This window comes from Scyliorhinus torazame, chromosome 18 (assembly GCF_047496885.1).
Source record: "Scyliorhinus torazame isolate Kashiwa2021f chromosome 18, sScyTor2.1, whole genome shotgun sequence".
Lineage (NCBI taxonomy): Eukaryota > Metazoa > Chordata > Chondrichthyes > Carcharhiniformes > Scyliorhinidae > Scyliorhinus > Scyliorhinus torazame.
In genome coordinates, this window is record NC_092724.1 from 70,234,647 (window position 1) to 70,253,262 (window position 18,616).

General features: G+C 46.8%; 1 protein-coding gene across 3 annotated transcripts in view; it reads right to left on the reverse strand.

Moving 5' to 3' along the window:
* The window catches only part of LOC140395289 (uncharacterized), a 117,218-nt gene that overhangs the window by 58,110 nt on the left and 40,492 nt on the right, over positions 1 to 18,616 (reverse strand). For all 3 annotated transcript variants that reach the window (XM_072482867.1, XM_072482863.1, XM_072482864.1), the window contains exons 5-7: positions 18,330 to 18,445; positions 16,503 to 16,618; positions 824 to 951 (exon numbers count right to left, since the gene is read on the reverse strand). In XM_072482867.1, the coding sequence (XP_072338968.1) occupies positions 824 to 951; positions 16,503 to 16,618; positions 18,330 to 18,445 (360 nt within the window). The remainder of the gene's footprint in view (positions 1 to 823; positions 952 to 16,502; positions 16,619 to 18,329; positions 18,446 to 18,616) is intronic.

Here is an 18,616-nt window from a genome sequence, read left to right on the forward strand (position 1 = left end):
AGAGCGAGGTAGTTGCTGTCGGCCAACTCTGTCTGGATTCACATGATGGACCACATGATGCCTGAATGTTTATTGTATTGTATTTTATTGCAATCTGCCTTTATCACTTTTTTCCTCCTGTAACCCAATATTTCTTTCTCTTTATTTCACTCTCTGTATCTAATTTCACATTGAATTCACCATTCTAACTCACATTCCATCTCTCTTGAGCTGGTTATTTCACAATCCTCCTATTGGATTGGATCTCAGATGTCCTGCAGCCAGCATCATGCCATTTCTTTTCACACTTCCAGCAAAGTCGGGCAAAATATCATCGACATTCAATAGGCAATGGCAAGTCTAACTGGGGTTTACAACCCAATCAGAGGTATCTGAATTGAGATTTAGAATACAAGTATACCAAAACATGGACTGCCTGCTCGAAGTCAAATGAGTACAACTTACAAATTGGATTTTTATTGGTGTATCTGGTCTCATTAAGGAGAGGTAGATCAATGCTGGAGAGCAGCATTTCCATGCCAGACACAGAGGAACTCAGCCCCTAATCTACCCAAGTAATTAACTTTAAACTCAACCTCAAAGAAAACACCCTCAAATATCTTGTTGCAGCATTTCCATTTCCAACTCAGAACCATCTTTGCAGCTTTTCCATGGTTATTTTGGTGGGGAAAAATATTTCCCAAACTCGTTCATTTGGGACCCTTACAACTAGGAGAGGGGGCCTTATATTCCAAAGGTTGGTATGTTATTCAAAGCCAGGCCACATGGTTATGTACTAATCCAATGCTCTCAGGCATCACATGATTCTCTCAACCTCCCTTACTTGAATGTGAAGATATGCATTTGCGTTCATCCATTTCTCTGTGCCTGTCATTCTTGTCATCATTCTCCCGCTTCCTGAAGTCTCCTTGGCTGTAGGTTTGATTATTGCTTTTCCCATGAGCAGATGACCTGAAGTGGAGTCAAAGTACATTGAATTTTAAATGCTAATGGGATTTTATAAATGCAATAAGGTAATGAATCTAGTTACGGTGAACTAGAATAAAATGTAATGGGAAGCATTAAGCTTATTCGATGGGCCACTTATTTTGTTCAGCCTCAATGAGCCATTGATTCAACAACGCATTGTATTGCGTAACTAACATGACAGATACAGGGTGAAATTCGTGAGGGTCGGTCTGCAAATAAACAAAATGGCTCCTGCTTTTCCAGGAAAGTAGGAGGGTAGTTGGGTATATGTAGGAACAACAGTAGGCCATTCGGCCCATCGAGTCTGCTCTGCCATTCAATTATATCATGACTGATCATCAACCTCACTTTCTTGTGTTATCTCCATATCTTTTGATGTCATAGAACTTGCAGTGCAGAAGGAGGCCATTCGGCCCATCACATCTGCACTGGTCCTTGGAAAGAGCACCCTACTTAAGCCTGTACCTCCACTCTATCCCCGTAATGCAGTAATCCCACCTAACCTTTTTGGACACTAGGTAATTTAGCATGGCCAATCCACCTAACCTGCACATCTTGGGACTGTGGGAGGAAACCGAAGCACCCGGAGGAAACCCACGCAGACACGGGGAGAACGTGCAGACTCCGCACAGACAGTGACGCAAGCCGGGAATTGAACCCAGGTCCCTGGTGCTGTGAAGCAACAATGCTAACCACTGTGCTACAGTGCCGCCACGAGTCTCCAGATAACAATTCATTTCTGTCTTGAACGAGCTCAATCACTGAGTTCCCAAAACCTCTAGGGTAGAGAATTCCAAAGATTCATCACCCAGAGTGAAGAAATTCCTCCACATCTCAGTTCTAAATAGCTGTCCCTTATTCTGAGAATGGTCCCCTGGTTTTAGGCTCACAAGCCGGGGAACATCTCATCTACATCCAGCCTGCCACATTCTGTAATAATTCTGTAAGTTTCCGTGAGGGCACCTTCCATTCTTCAAAGTTTGAGTGAATACAGACCTAGTCTCTTCAATCTCTCCTCATAAGACAACATGCCACCCCAGTGATTAATATTGTGAAGTTCCATTTTGTTCCCTGTATGGAACGTACATCATTCCTTAGCCAAGGAGACCAAAACTGTGCATAATACACGAGGTGAGGTCTCAAAAGGCTCTACATAATTGCAGCAAAACATCCTTATCATGTACTCAAATCTCCTCACAATGAAGGTCAACATACCATTTGCCTTCTTAATTGCTTACTGCACCTGCATGCTATCTTTTAATAACTCATGAACAAGGAATCCTGGTCCCTATTTTCTCTGTCTGTTAGCTTTCTCAAAGAGTCATCGGACTCGAAACATTGGCTCTTTTCTCTCCCTACAGATGCTGCCAGACTTGCTGAGATTTTCCAGCATTTTCTCTTTCGTTCCTGGTCCCTTTCGACAACTGCACTTCCCTACCTCTCACCATGTAAGAAGTAATCTGCCTTTCTGTTTTCTGCTAAAGTGAATAACCTCAGTTATTCACATTATATTCCATCTGCCATGTTCTAGTCTATTCACTTAGCCTGTCCAACTTCACTAGAAGTTTCTTTGCACCCTCCTCACAATTTACATCCCCATCCAGTTTGGTGTCATTAGCAAATTTGGAAATATTATAACTGGTTATTATAACATTCAAATAATTTACATAGATTGCAAAGAGCTGTGGCGCCAGCTCAGATCCTTATGGGTTCTCACTAGTAACAGTCTGGCATCCTGGGAATGATCCATTTATTCCTACTCTCTGCTTTCTGTCCGTTAGCCAATCCATACCAGTATTTCCCACTAATCCCACTAGAGCCAAGCGCTCTAATTTTGTTCACTAACCTCCTGTGTGGGACTTTTTCTAAACCCTTTTGAAAATCCAAATATACATCCATTGGTTATCCTTTAACATCCTCAAAAACACTCCCAACAAATTTTTCAAACATGATTTGCCTTTCATAAATCCATGTTGACTCTGCCCAATATTACCATTCTTTTCCAAGTTTCCAGTTATTACATCTTTTATAATAGATTCTAACATTCTCCCCATTACTGACATCAAAATAGCAGATCTGGTAGTTCTTCATTTACGCTCTTCCTTTTTAAATATTGGGGTTCCATTTGTTACTTTCCAGTTTGCAGGACCTTTCCAAAATCTATAGAATTTTGAAAGACAACTGCCAATGCATCCCGTATCTCTCTAGCCACCTGCCTCAACACTCTGGGATAAAGCTCATCTGGTATGGGGAATTTATCAACCTTCAATCCGTTATCCTTTCAAGTACTACTTCTTTACTAATGTTACTTTCTTTTAGTGCCTCAGTTTCACAAGTCCCTTGGCCACTTAGCATTTCTGGAAAAATTTTTGTTTCTTCTTCAGTGAAGACGGATGCAAAGTAATTGCTTAGTTTCTCTGCCATTTCCCTGGTCGCCCTTAGAAATTTGCCTGCTCCCACCTGTAATGGGCCCACATTTGTCCTAGTTAATCTTTTCCTTTTCACATACCAAAAAGAAGCTTTTACAGTCCACCTTTATGCTCATTAGGAAAAAATGAATTGGATACTCTAAATTTTTTTTTTTTTTTTAAATAAATCAATCCAAAATAGTTTAATCCCAAATTGGCTTCTCAATGTACTGCTCCAGAAACACACTCCAGGAATTCCTCCTCCACAGCATTCGGGATTTGGTTAACCCAGGCTATATGTGTAAACTGAAACCCCTCCTAAATAACAAATATCCAGATATTCAGTTCCCAACCTTGGTCACCCCATTGCCACATCTCCATAATGGCAATTAAATCATACCCATGAAACTCAACTTTTGCATTCAAATCATCAACCTTTTAAAAATGCTATGTGCATTCAGATAGAGTGCCTTTAATTCTGCTTTGTTAACATTATTCTCACCCTGATCCTTTGCTTTGCCTGTATTCTATTTTTGCTTTCTACTTTTCTACTTCTTTTTACCAGTTTTGCTTCTCTCAAATCTGACGTCTCTCTCAGGTTCCCAACCCATTTAAACTCTCCCCAAAAGCACTAGTGAATCTTCCTGCAAGGATGTTAGTCCCAGTCCTGTAAGATGCAGCCTGTTCATCTTGTACAGGTCCCACTTGTCTCAGAACAGGTCCCAACACCTCAGAAATCTAACGCCCTCTCTCCTGCACTGTTCTACATGTTCAATTCTCCAATTTCTATGCTGACTAGCACATGGGATTGGAAGTAATCCTGAAATTACTGGATTAGAGGTCTTGCTTTCCAATTTCCTTCCCAAAACCGCTTTCAAGCCCTCATTCCTCTTTCAACCCAAGTCATTGGTGCCAACGTGGACTGCAACCTCTGGCTGTTCACCCTCCCCAGAAGAATGTCCTATAGTTTTCTGTAACATCCTTGACCTTGACACCAGGGAGGCAACAAACAATCCTGAAGTCACAGTTATGGTCACAGAAACACATGTTTGTTCCCCTGACTAATGAATCCCCTATCACTACTGTTTTTCCCCCCTTCTTGAACATAGAACATAGTGCAGAAGGAGGCCATTCGGCCCATCGAGTCTGCACCGATCCACTTAAGCCCTCACTTCCACCCTATCCCCGTAATCCAATAACCCCTCCTAACCTTTTTGGTCACGAAGGGCAATTTATCATGGCCAATCCACATAACCTCCTCCACAGTCTTTGGACTGTGGGAGGAAACCGGAGCACCCCGAGGAAACCCACGCAGACATGGGGAGAACGTGCAGACTCCGCACAGACAGTGACCCAGCGGGGAATCGAACCCTGGCGCTGTGAAGCCACAGTGCTATCCACTTGTGCTACCGTGCGGCCCTTCTCCCCCTTCTACAGTTGAGGCACTCATGGTGCCACAAATTTCATCGAGTGCACTCCTCTGAGGAACCAACACACTCGCCAGCATCCAAAACAGAAAACCAAATAGCTAGTGGGACTTCAAGAGACTCTGGTCTGGTTCTCTTGGACTGCCTAGCAATCACCCATGCCCTTTCAGCTTCCGTGTTCCTAACCTATGGCATGGCCACCTCGCTGAATGTGCTATCCATAGCTCTCAGCCTTGTGGATGCACCACAGCGATTCTACCGCCACTTGAGTTCTGAAACACAGCTAGGGACACTGGCGGCATGTGGTCACCTAGGTCGCTGTTAAGTGTCCACAACTTCCCCATCTTACAGGACATGTAGTCAATGTGACCAAGCTGTCCTCTTTGCCTTAACTTCATTTATGTTAACTTTGGTTTACTTATCTGAACTTTATTTTACGAGGCCTTAAATTAATAAATTGTACAATTGTGATAACCTTACTGGCACTGATAAATCCGACTAATACTCAACATACTTTAGTTATTTACAATGATTGAAAACTTTATGTTTTTATAATTTCCAGCTATTTCCACAATCTACCCAAGAACTCACTGATCAATCAACTTGTGGCTTTGCTGTGAGGTCACTGTTCACCTTTTCCCCCAAATTCAGTACACTCCCCGGGTTCTCTGACAGTCCTCTTCCCAATCTGCAGGTTTCTACTGCAGGTCCGCCTCTTCGCTCCTCTTCCTGAAGGTGAATGCTGTAAGCCATGCTCCCTGGGGTGCGCTTAATCTCTCCCTGCTCCATGAGGATTTCTGGCCCTTCTTCCTGAAGGGGAGTGAAGGCCGCACTCTCCAGGTAGAATTTATCCTCTCCCTACTCCATGAGTATCCCCTGCAGGACTGCCTCTACGCTCCTTTATGTGAAGATGAGTGATATGATGGCATTCAAAAGGAGGGGGAAGGGAAGGAGGGAAGGAACGGTGAGGAAGGGAAGGGAAGGTGGGGAAGGGAAGCGGGGTCAGGGAAGAGACGGCAAACAGGGAAGGAGGGGGTGAGGGAATGTGGGGGAGGGAAGGCAAGGCAAAAAGGCAAGGAGGAAAGGGAAGGCAAGGGAAGTGAAAGAGGGAAGGGGAAAGGAAGGAGGGAGGTTGGATTTGGAAGGGGGAGGAGTTTGAAACAGGATCCTCCTGTTCGTCTTACTGAGTCAGATGTGCACGATCAGCTAATGCTCTCTTGACAAGTAGAAAAGGACAATTATCCACCAACGTCAAGACATACGGTGCACAATTTAACTGTGGGAGGAAACAGGAGCACCTGAAGGAAACCAACGCAAATGTGAAAACTCCAGACAATGGCGTCACCCCTGACTCAGGAGGGCAAATATTTAAAATATATATATTTTTATTCGGGTCATGAGGGCAAATATGTTGGTGATCCCTGCATACTGGCTCACTTCTACACTCAGCACTCTGCCTTGCCAGGAACTACCCAATATGCATCTGAGGCAGTGCCCAATTTTCATCAGAGGCAGTGCAGGTGAAAACCGGCCAGCCGTTTATTGTAGCTTGCGAAATTTGTCCATGCCTCATTACTGTAAAGGCGGGCACTGACAACACAAGCCTGGTAACACATGGAGCTTTATATTTTCAGCTAATTTGTTGGTCCATGCTCAACTTTTCAATTTTGACATAGCTGCAGCCCTACAATCAACACTCAAACACTTCGACAACAAGGACACGTGCATCAAGACTGCTGCTCACAGACTACAGCTCCGCCTTCAACACCATTATCCCCAAAAGACTAATAACCAAACTCTACAATCTTGGACTTGACCCCTCCCTGTGCAGCTGGATCCTTGACTTCCTCACCAACAGACTGCAATCTGACAGGATAGGATAGCACCTCCTCCACAATAGTCCTCAACACCGGGGCCCCGCAAGGATGTGTGCTCAGTCCTCTACTGTACTCCCTGTGCACACACGACTGTGTGGCAATATTTAACTCCAATTCGATCTATAAGTTTGAGGAGGATACGACTGTGGTGGGTCGTATCTCAAACAACGACGAATCAGACTACAGAAGGGAGATAGATCACTTGGTTACATGGTGTACCGAAAACAACCTAGAGGTGCTGATCATCGGCATCAGGAAGCATAGCACGACCCCCCCCCACCCCGGATCTACATCATCAGCTCCGAAGTGGAGATGGTCGATAGCTTTAAGTTCCTGGGGGTCACCATCACCAACAGTCTGTCCCAGTCCACTCACATTGATGCAACAGTCAGGAAAGGCGAACAAAGTCTCTACTTCCTATGGAAGCTAAAGAAAAACCTCCACAGATGTGCCGTAGAGAGCATCCTATCAGCTATATCACAGCTTGGAATGGCACCTGCTCGGCCCAAGAACGCAAGAAACTGCAGTGTGGTGAACTCAGCCCAACGCATCACACAAGCTTGCCACCCTCCCATTGATTCTGTCTACAACTCCTGCTGCCTCAGGAAGGCAGACAGCATTGTCAGACACCCCTCACACCCAGGCTTTGCCCCCTTCCGGACTCTTCCATCAGGCAGAAGATACAGAAGTCTGAAGACCCGCACATCTAGACATAGGAACAGCTTCTTCCCCATAGCTACTAGGCTCCTCAACAACTCTCCCTCGGACTGATCTGTTCCCTATAAGAACACTATTCACGATGCCGAATGCTTCTCTTGCTCATGTATTTACTTTGTTTGGCCCTTGTTCCGCACTGTAACAAATCACTATTTACCGATGTACTTTTAAAATTATTCTTTTTGTCTACTGTGCATACTGTGTACGTTCCCTTGGCCGCAGAAAAATACTTTTCACTGTACTTCGAACATGTGACAATAAATCAATCAATCAGCCATGGCAATCCTGATGCTGATTGCTGTATCAAGAACAGATTGCTGGTTGTTGATCCAAGGTATGTGAAGCTGCCGACGACCGTGGTCAATGTTGATGGAAGGTTGTGTCTCTACGTCCTGACCCATAAACGGGGGGAGGGTCACTGTCCATGTGGAGTTTGCACATTCTCCCCGTGTCTGCATGGGTCTCACCCCCACACCAAAAAAAGATGTGCAGGGTAGATGGATGCTAAGTTGTCCCTTACCTGGAACAAAAATAATTGAGTACTCTATATTTAAAAGAAAAGGTATACTTGCAGATCGATTTGTTTGTGGTGGGTAGCTCTCCTCCCTTCTGAGTGGCGGCTGTTTACTCAGCGATTGTGATTTCAGGCCATGCCCCACACTTTGTTGATTTGGCACTAGTCAGGTCTCTCCCAGCATCCGCCATGGAGGCTGGACACTTATTTATTTATTTTTAAAAAAAATATTTTATTGAAAATTTTTGGTCAACCAACACAGTACATTGTGCATCCTTTACACAATATTAAAACAACACAAATAACAATGACCTATTTTATAAACAGAAAATGAATAAATAATAAATAACAAAAATGTAAACTAACCCTAATTGGCAACTGCCTTATCACAAGTAACACTCTCCAAAAATATAATTTAACAGTCCAATATATAATTATCTGTAGCAACGACCTATACATATTATACAGTATATATTGACAACCCTGAGAGTCCTTCTGGTTCCCCCCCCGCCCCACCCCCCCACCGATCCTGGGCTGCTGCTGCTGCCTTCTTTTTCCATTCCATCTATCTTTCTGCGAGGTATTCGACGAACGGTTGCCACCGCCTGGTGAACCCTTGAGCCGACCCCTTTAGAACGAACTTAATCCGCTCTAGCTTTATAAACCCTGCCATGTCATTTATCCAGGTCTCCACCCCCGGGGGCTTGGCTTCTTTCCACATTAACAATATCCTGCGCCGGGCTACTAGGGACGCAAAGGCCAAAACATCGGCCTCTCTCGCCTCCTGCACTCCCGGCTCTTGTGCAACCCCAAATATAGCCAACCCCCAGCTTGGTTCGACCCAGACCCCCACTACTTTTGAAAGCACCTTTGTCACCCCCCTCCAAAACCCCTGTAGTGCCGGGCATGACCAAAACATATGGGTATGATTCGCTGGGCTTCTCGAGCACCTCGCACACCTATCCTCCACCCCAAAAAATTTACTGAGCCGTGCTCCAGTCATATGCGCCCTGTGTAATACCTTAAACTGAATCAGGCTTAGCCTGGCACACGAGGACGACGAGTTTACCCTGCTTAGAGCATCTGCCCACAGCCCCTCCTCGATCTCCTCGCCCAGCTCTTCTTCCCATTTCCCTTTTAGTTCATCTACCATAGTCTCCCCTTCGTCCCTCATTTCCCTATATATATCTGACACCTTACCATCCCCCACCCATGTCTTTGAGATCACTCTGTCCTGCACCTCGTGTGTCGGGAGCTGCGGGAATTCCCTCACCTGTTGCCTCGCAAAAGCCCTCAGTTGCATATACCTGAATGCATTCCCTTGGGGCAACCCATATTTCTCGGTCAGTGCTCCCAGACTCGCGAACTTCCCACCCACAAACAGATCTTTCAGTTGCGTTATTCCTGCTCTTTGCCACATTCCATATCCCCCATCCATTCACCCCGGGGCAAACCTATGGTTGTTTCTTATCGGGGACCCCCCCCCAAGGCTCCAGTCTTTCCCCTATGCCGCCTCCACTGTCCCCAAATCTTCAGTGTAGCCACCACCACCGGGCTTGTGGTGTAGTTCCTCGGTGAGAACGGCAATGGGGCTGTCACCATAGCCTGTAGGCTAGTCCCCCTACAGGACGCCCTCTCTAATCTCTTCCACGCCGCTCCCTCCTCCTCTCCCATCCACTTACTCACCATTGAAATATTAGCGGCCCAATAATACTCACTTAGACTCGGTAGTGCCAGCCCCCCCCTATCCCTGCTACGCTGTAAGAATCCCTTCCTCACTCTCGGGGTCTTTCCGGTCCACACAAAACCCATGATGCTCTTTTCAATCCTTTTTAAAAAAGCCTTCGTGATCACCACCGGGAGGCACTGAAACACAGAGGAAACTCGGGAGGACCACCATCTTAACCGCCTGCACCCTCCCTGCCAGTGACAGGGATACCATATCCCATCTCTTGAAATTCTCCTCCATTTGTTCCACCAACCGCGTTAAATTTAACCTGTGCAACGTGCCCCAATTCTTGGCTATCTGGATCCCCAGGTAACGAAAGTCCCTTGTTACCTTCCTCAACGGTAGGTCCTCTATTTCTCTACTCTGCTCCCCTGGATGCACCACAAACAACTCACTTTTCCCCATGTTCAATTTATACCCTGAAAAATCCCCAAACTCCCCAAGTATCCGCATTATTTCTGGCATCCCCTCCGCCGGGTCTGCCACATATAGTAACAAATCGTCCGCATACAAAGATACCCGGTGTTCTTCTCCTCCTCTAAGTACTCCCCTCCACTTCTTGGAACCCCTCAACGCTATCGCCAGGGGCTCAATCGCCAGTGCAAACAATAATGGGGACAGAGGGCATCCTGCCTTGTCCCTCTATGGAGCCGAAAATATGCAGATCCCCGTCCATTCGTGACCACGCTCGCCATCGGGGCCCTATACAACAGCTGCACCCATCTAACATACCCCTCTCCAAAACCAAATCTCCTCAACACCTCCCACAAATAATCCCACTCCACTCTATCAAATGCTTTCTCGGCATCCATCGCCACTACCATCTCCGTTTCCCCCTCTGGTGGGGGTATCATCATTACCCCTAACAGCCTCCGTATATTCGTGTTCAGCTGTCTCCCCTTCACAAACCCAGTTTGGTCCTCGTGGACCACCCCCGGGACACATTCCTCTATTCTCATTGCCATTACCTTGGCCAGGATCTTGGCATCTACATTTAGGAGGGAAATAGGTCTATAGGACCCGCATTGTAGCGGATCCTTTTCCTTCTTTAAGAGAAGCGATATCGTTGCTTCAGACATAGTCGGGGCAGTTGTCCCCTTTCCTTTGCCTCATTAAAGGTCCTCGTCAATACCGGGGCGAGCAAGTCCACATATTTTCTATAGAATTCGACTGGGAATCCATCCGGTCCCGGGGCCTTTCCCGCCTGCATGCTCCTAATTCCTTTCACCACTTCTTCTACCTCGATCTGTGCTCCCAGTCCCACCCTTTCCTGCTCTTCCACCTTGGGAAATTCCAGCCGATCCAAAAAGCCCATCATTCTCTCCCTCCCATCCGGGGGTTGAGCTTCATATAATTTTTTATAAAATGTCTTGAACACTCCATTCACTCTCTCCGCTCCCCGCTCCATCTCTCCTTCCTCATCCCTCACTCCCCCTATTTCCCTCGCTGCTCCCCTTTTCCTCAATTGGTGTGCCAGCAACCTGCTCGCCTTCTCCCCATATTCGTACTGTACACCCTGTGCCTTCCTCCAATTGTGCCTCTGCAGTGCCCGTAGTCAGCAAGTCAAATTCTACATGTAGCCTTTGCCTTTCCCTGTACAGTCCCTCCTCCGGTGCTTCCGCATATTGTCTGTCCACCCTCAAAAGTTCTTGCAGCAACCGCTCCCGTTCCTTACTCTCCTGCTTCCCTTTATGTGCCCTTATTGATATCAGCTCCCCTCTAACCACCGCCTTCAGCACCTACCAGACCACTCCCACCTGGACCTCCCCATTATCATGGAGTTCCAAGTACTTTTCAATGCACCCCCTCACCCTTAGACACACCCCCTCATCTGCCATTAGTCCCATGTCCATTCTCCAGGATGGGCGCCCTCCTGTTTCCTCCCCTATCTCCAAGTCTACCCAGTGTGGAGCGTGATCCGAAATGGCTATAGCCGTATACTCCGTTCCCCTCACCTTCGGGATCAACGCCCTTCCCAGCACAAAAAAGTCTATTCGCGAGTAGACTTTATGGACATAGGAGAAAAACGAGAACTCCTTACTCCTAGGTCTGCTAAATCTCCACGGGTCTACACCTCCCATCTGCTCCATAAAATCTTTAAGTACCTTGGCTGCTGCCGGCCTCCTTCCAGTCCTGGACTTCGACCTATCCAGCCCTGGTTCCAACACCATGTTAAAATCTCCCCCCATTATCAGCTTTCCCATCTCTAGGTCCGGAATGCGTCCTAGCATCCGCCTCATAAAATTGGCATCATCCCAGTTCGGGGCATATACGTTTACCAAAACCACCGTCTCCCCCTGTAGTTTGCCACTCACCATCATGTATCTGCCCCCGTTATCCGCCACTATAGTCTTTGCCTCGAACATTACCCGCTTCCCCACTAATATAGCCACCCCCCTGTTTTTCGCATCTAGCCCCGAATGGAACACCTGCCCCACCCATCCTTTGCGTAGCCTAACCTGGTCTATCAGTTTCAGGTGCGTTTCCTGTAACATAACCACATCTGCCTTAAGTTTCTTAAGGTGTGCGAGTACCCGTGCCCTCTTTATCGGCCCGTTCAGCCCTCTCACGTTCCACGTGATCAGCCGGGTTGGGGGGCTTCCTTACCCCCCCCCTTGTCGATTAGCCACCCCCTTTTTCCAGCTCCTCACCCGGTTCCCACGCAGCTGTATCTCCCCCAGGCGGTGCCCCCCCCGCCCATCCCCTCCCATACCAGCTCCCCCCTCTCCCCAGCAGCAGCAACCCAGTAATTCCCCCCTTCCATCCCCCCCGCTAGCGTAATTACTCCCCCCATGTCGCTCCCAGAAGTCAGCAAACTCTGGCCGACCTCGGCTTCCCCCCCGTGACCTCGGCTCGCACCGTGCGACGCCCCATCCTTCCTGCTTCTCTATTCCCGCCATGATTATCATAGCGCGGGAACCAAGCCCGCGCTTCTCCCTTGGCCCCGCCCCCAATGACCAACGCCCCATCTCCTCCACCTCCCCTCCTCCCCCCTTCACCACCTGTGGAAGAGAGAAAAGTTACCACATCGCAGGATTCGTACATAAAACTCCTCTTTCCCCCCTATTCGCCCCCCACATTCGCCCCACCACTTTGTTCAAACGTTCTTTTTAATAACCCGCTCATTCCAGTTTTTCTTCCACAATAAAAGTCCACGCTTCACCCGCCGTCTCAAAGTAGTGGTGCCTCCCTCGATATGTGACCCTCAGTCTTGCCGGTTGCAGCATTCCAAATTTTATCTTCTTTTTATGAAGCACCGCCTTGGCCCGATTAAAACTCACCCTCCTTCTCGCCACCTCCACACTCCAGTCTTGATAAACGCGGATCACCGCGTTCTCCCATTTACTGCTCCGAGTTTTCTTTGCCCATCTAAGGACCATTTCTCTATCCTTAAAACGGAGGAATCTCACCACTATGGCTCTGGGAATTTCTCCTGCTCTCGGTCCTCGCGCCATCACTCAGTATGCTCCCTCCACCTCCAACGGACCCGCCGGGGCCTCCGCTCCCATTAACGAGTGCAGCATCGTGCTCACATATGCCCCGACGTCCGCTCCCTCCGCACCTTCAGGAAGACCAAGAATCCTCAGGTTGTTCCTCCTTGCGTTGTTCTCCAGTGCCTCCAACCTTTCCACACATCGTTTCTGATGTGCCTCATGCATCTCCGTCTTCACCACCAGGCCCTGTATGTCGTCCTCATTCTCGGCTGCCTTTGCCTTCACGACCCGAAGCTCCAGCTCCTGGGTCTTTTGTTCCTCCTTTAGCCCTTCGATCGCCTATCGTATCGGGGCCAACAGCTCTTTCTTCATTTCCTTTTTGAGCTCTTCCACACAGCATTTCAAGAACTCTTGTTGTTCAGGGCCCCATGTTAAACTGCCACCTTCCGACGCCATCTTGGTTTTTGCTTGCCTTCCTTGCCGCTGTTCTAAAGGATCCACTGCAATCCGGCCACTTTCTCCTCCTTTTTTCATCCGTATCCAGGGGGGATTCCCTTCTGGTTTACCGCACAGTGTTTTTAGCCGTCAAAATTGCCGTTGGGGTTCCTATCAAGAGCCCAAAAGTCCGTTTCACCGGGAGCTGCCGAAACGTGCGACTCAGCTGGTCATCGCCGCACCCGGAAGTCAGGCTGGACACTTATTAGCAGACAAGGAATTTTGTGAATGCATGTCCACCATCATTGGGGAATATATAAAATTTAATAAAACGCTGTGTGAAGCCCTTAAGGTGGTCCTTTGTAGGAAATAGCTGCAGACACAATTTGAGCTATTGTCAATAGACAGAGCGGGGGGCCAGCTGCAACGCTCGAAGGGCATGTTTTATGAATAGGGGAAGGCCCGTCGCCTCTTAGCTCACCAGCTGAAGCGACAGGCAGCTTCCAGGGAGATTGTGTAGGTACGTGACTCGACCAGCAGCCTGGTTTCTGCCGCTCCTCAGGTTAATGCTGCTTTTGAAATCTTGAAATGCATTGGGTTTGTGCAGACTGGTAAAGCCCCTGGCCCAGATGGCTTCCCCATTTAATTTTTATAAGAAGTTTGTAGAGCAGTTGGTCCCTTTAATCTTGGATATGTTTAATAATTCCTTATCACAGGGTTCGTTGCCCTCTACCTGCACAACAGGCCTCCATCTCCTTGATTCTCAAGAAAGACAAAGACCCAACAGAGTGTGGGTCATATCAACCATATCACTCTTAAATGCGGATGTTAAGTTACTTGCCAAAGTGGTGGCGCTGCGTCTGGAGCCATGCCTCCCAGAGGTGATATCGGTGGATCAGACAGCTTTGTTCAGGGTTGGCAATTGTCAGCCAATATACGTGGCCTGCTGAACATCGTCCCTTTCCTCTCGGTGCCCGAACCGGGAGGTTTGGAGACCTGTTTGCGGAGGGGAAGTTTGCCAGTTTTAAGGAGCTGGCGGAGAAATTCCAACTGCCTGGTTCCAGTTTTTAGATTTAAGATTCTTCCGCGCAAAGCTTTTCTCTCCTTTTCCTTGGCATCACCCTCTTCCCTGTTGAAGGGGATTTTGTCTTTGGCCGGGCCTGGCGGGGAGACTATTTCGGGCATATATGGCCATATCCTCTAAGCGGAGTCAGCTCCGTTGAGTGAAGGGAGGGCGAAATGGAAAATGGAGCTGGGTCCAATTCTGAAAGATGAGGTATGGAGTGACGCCCTTCACAGGACCAACTCCACATCTTCATAACCTCAGCTAAGTCTGATACAATTCAAGGAGGTGCACAGGGCATATTTTACTAAAGCGAGGATGAGGTGATTTTTCTCTGGGGTGGATGACAAGTGTGTGCGTTGCTCCTGGGGGCCGGCCAACCACACTCATATGTTCTGGTTCTGTTCCAAGTTGGTAAGCTTGTGGGTCTCTTTCTTCAACACCATGTCGGAGATACTCAATGTTGATTTGGATCCATGTCCGCTGGAGGCCATTTTCGGCGAGTCATACTCGCTGTGCTTCAGATGGTAGGAAAGGCAGATGTCTGTGCCTTTGCCTCGTTAATAGCCCGGAGAAGGGTTCTGCTTGGGTGGAGGTCTCCTATTCCACCCAGTGCCTCAGCTTGGCTGGGAGACCTCATGTTTTTTCTACATTTGGAGAAGGTTAATTACATCATTAGAGGGGGTAGAAGGGTTCTACCTAAGATGGCAGCCATCAATTTCCTTTTTAAGGAGCTGGTCACTGTCAGCTGTTAGGGTCTTTAGTTTAGTTTTTGGGGGTTAATTTAACATCGGATTTTGCTGGTTAGTCTTGTTCTTTTATTGCGTAACTTTGGTTAATTGTGGGCAGAATAGTGGCGCAGTGGTAGCATTGCTGCCTCACGGCGCCGAGGTCCCAGGTTCGATCCTGGCTCTGGGTCACTGTCCGTACGGAGTTTGCACATTCTCTCTGTGTTTGCATGGGTGTCGCCCCCACAACCCAAATATGTGCAGGCTAGGTGGATTGGCCACACCAAATTGGAAAAAATGAATTGGGTACTCTAAATTTTTTTTTAAAACATTGGTTCATTGTTTTGTATGATTACGTTTATTATGAGCATTTTTTAATAAACATTTTAAAAAATAATGAAAAAGGAAACTGGTTCATTATGTGATACTCTTGAGCAGATGACTACAAGATGTGCAGGTTAGGTGGATTGGCCATGCTAAATTACCCTTAGGTGAGATGGGGTTGCTGGGTTACGGGGATAGGGTGGAGGTGTGGGCTTAAGTGGGGTGCTCTTTCCAAGAGCCGGTGCAGGCTCGTTGGGCCGAATGGCCTCCGTCTGCACTGTAAATTCTATGATTCTATGGCGACCACAAGGCATAGGAGCAGAATTAGGCTATTTGGCCCATCGAGTCTGCTCTCCCATTCAATCATGGCTGACATGTTTTTCATCCCCATTCTCCTGCCTTTTCCTCATAACCCCTGATCCCCTTATTGATCAAGAACCTATCTATCTCTGTGATTTGGCTTCCACAGCCTTCTGCGGCAAAGAGTCCCACAGATTCACCCACCCTCTGACTGAAGGAATTTCTCCCTATCTCAGTTTTAAAGGATTGTTTCTTCAGTCTGAGGCTGTGCTCTTGGGTTCTAATTTTTCCTACTAATGGAAAAACATCCTCTCCAAGTCCACTCTATCTAGGCCTCTCAGTATTCTGCAAGTTTTAATAAAATACCCCCTCATCCTTCTGAACTCCAGTGAGTACAGAAATCAAATTATACTAGCAAAGCAAAATAACAAAATACTTACAAACACAGATGAATAATGGACATATATAATACACAAGGAGAATAGAGTAATACTTACAATTTTAGAAAATCTTCTGCAACATTTCATGCTGTTTGAGCAATAACAATGTAAGACGCAGCTGCAGCAGCATCACTTACTTGTCTCCAGATTGCCCTCGGTCATTCTTAACTTTGGGACTGTAACTTGATTTGGAACCGGTCACATTTCTACCCTCCTCCGCTGTGGACCTTTTGTGGTCCGGTTCAGTTTTAGCCTGAAGATACAAATACATATTTTATTTGACCACACGAGTGGTCATTGGATTGCAGATGTATGCAACATCTCCATATCCTCACGATCAAGAACCGTCAACAACCAAGCACACTAAGAAGTCTTACAACACCAGGTTAAAAATCCACCCAGGTTTGTTTCGAATCACTAGCTTTCAGAGCACAGTTCCTTCCTCAGGTGAGAAAGAAGCCATGGTTGGCTGGCGGAGCAGACTCGATGGGCCAAGTGGCCTAATTCTGCTCCTATGTCTTATGGGTGTCATGATGAGGCACACCTGTCAATGGAAGCTGATATAAAGGGATTCTGTCAAGGGTCAGAATGACTTCATTGCAAATCTGAAGAATCAATGTGCTATGTGGGAAGTCTGCCTCCCGGTTCTCTGATGCATTCCGAGAAGTCAGACTGTAGGTGGAGGACTAGAACTATTGTGCTCTGCAGATGGGAAGAGGGCAGCCTCTCAAAGCAAATAGGTGTGACTGGAAACAGCTGGTTGTCACATAGTGCAGTGCAAATCACAAGTGAGTAGCAGCAAGTGTTGAGGACAATGACAGGAATCGAGAGTACCCAGAGGGCACGGAATATTCTGAGCTGTGCTCAGCTGAACACAGATGCTGAACATTTGGGTACCATCCACAAAGAGGACACAATGGAGCAGCAATGGGAAATGTGAAGGGTTCTGTCAGCTATTGTAGAGGCACTGCACACCCTTGAAGAGAGACTGGAGGAGTCCAGCCCTAGCATGAGTTCCATGATGTCTGAGGCATTTGTGTTGATGCCCATGATGGAAAGAGTGGCCACCTGCAAGGATAGTCAGATGCAGTAGGTGACCAAGTACATGCTTGCATTCACCAATGGTTTGTCACTTTAAAAGGAAGTGGTAGAGGAAGACTATAGTCTGTATAAAGGACATCTGCAATTTATAACAAGGTCACTTATCTTAATGTATTTGAAAATGTAAAAAAAAAAAAATCAAAAGTCTCCATTGTCCAGTCATCTCTATTGAGGTTTCCAACCCACAAAATGGCCATTAACCTAGAGGAGCATGGTATGTCAAAAGTAGAAGATGAGAAAAGAGTGCAATATTTTGTACACCAGACCCCTATCATTCAGAACACCATTGCAGGTACATACTGAAGGGTGTTCCCAGATCTGTTCAGGCACCTTAATTGCAACTGGAGAAACTCAATGACTAGCTCTATCAGTATTGTGCTCATATGTCTCTGGTTTCATTTTTCCTCTGCATCAGTGGTAGGGCTCCTCAGGAGCATCATCAGCCATATCCCTTAGAGCTGTCTACTGACTCAGTTCAGAGGCATAAAGACTTGTGGGAGATGTGACTGGGGCAAATTGAAGGCATCCCAACAGCTTCCAGGATATCTTGCATTGATACATGCACGAAAATCTAGAATAATTTACTATGTTAAAGGTGTTATATAACAAGTTGTTGTTGCTGAATGGAAAGTGCTCCTACCATCAGTCCTATAAGAGGATTTAAGACTGACAAAAGGATCAGAGTTGCATTTCAGATTTAGCAGAGAACACACAATATCTATTCAATGTCAAAACTACAGATGTATTTTCACACACGTCTTTTGTAAGTGTACTGTGACACACTAACCCTTCTCTTGGTCCCCAAATTAAATTTGATAATTATCAAAAAGGGTGACAGTTCATATCACTCATACAATTCTCACCGTGCCATTTTTACTGGAGAGGTTCTTTACGCAAGTTCCTTCTTTTGTAGAACACCGGCCACCCACCAACGGGTTCTTGCCTTTGGCATCAGAAGTACGATGGTTGCTGGACAGCCCTTAATAACAGGAATGCTCATTAATCAGTAATATAAAAACAAAAACTTTTGGCTTACATTAGCTCAGAAAACAGCAAAGCAAACTCTGGGGACCATGAACTGAGCTTTTTCATTATGTTTCACTATTGCTTGACCTAACAGTATTAAAGATGACACAGCAAAAAATAAATA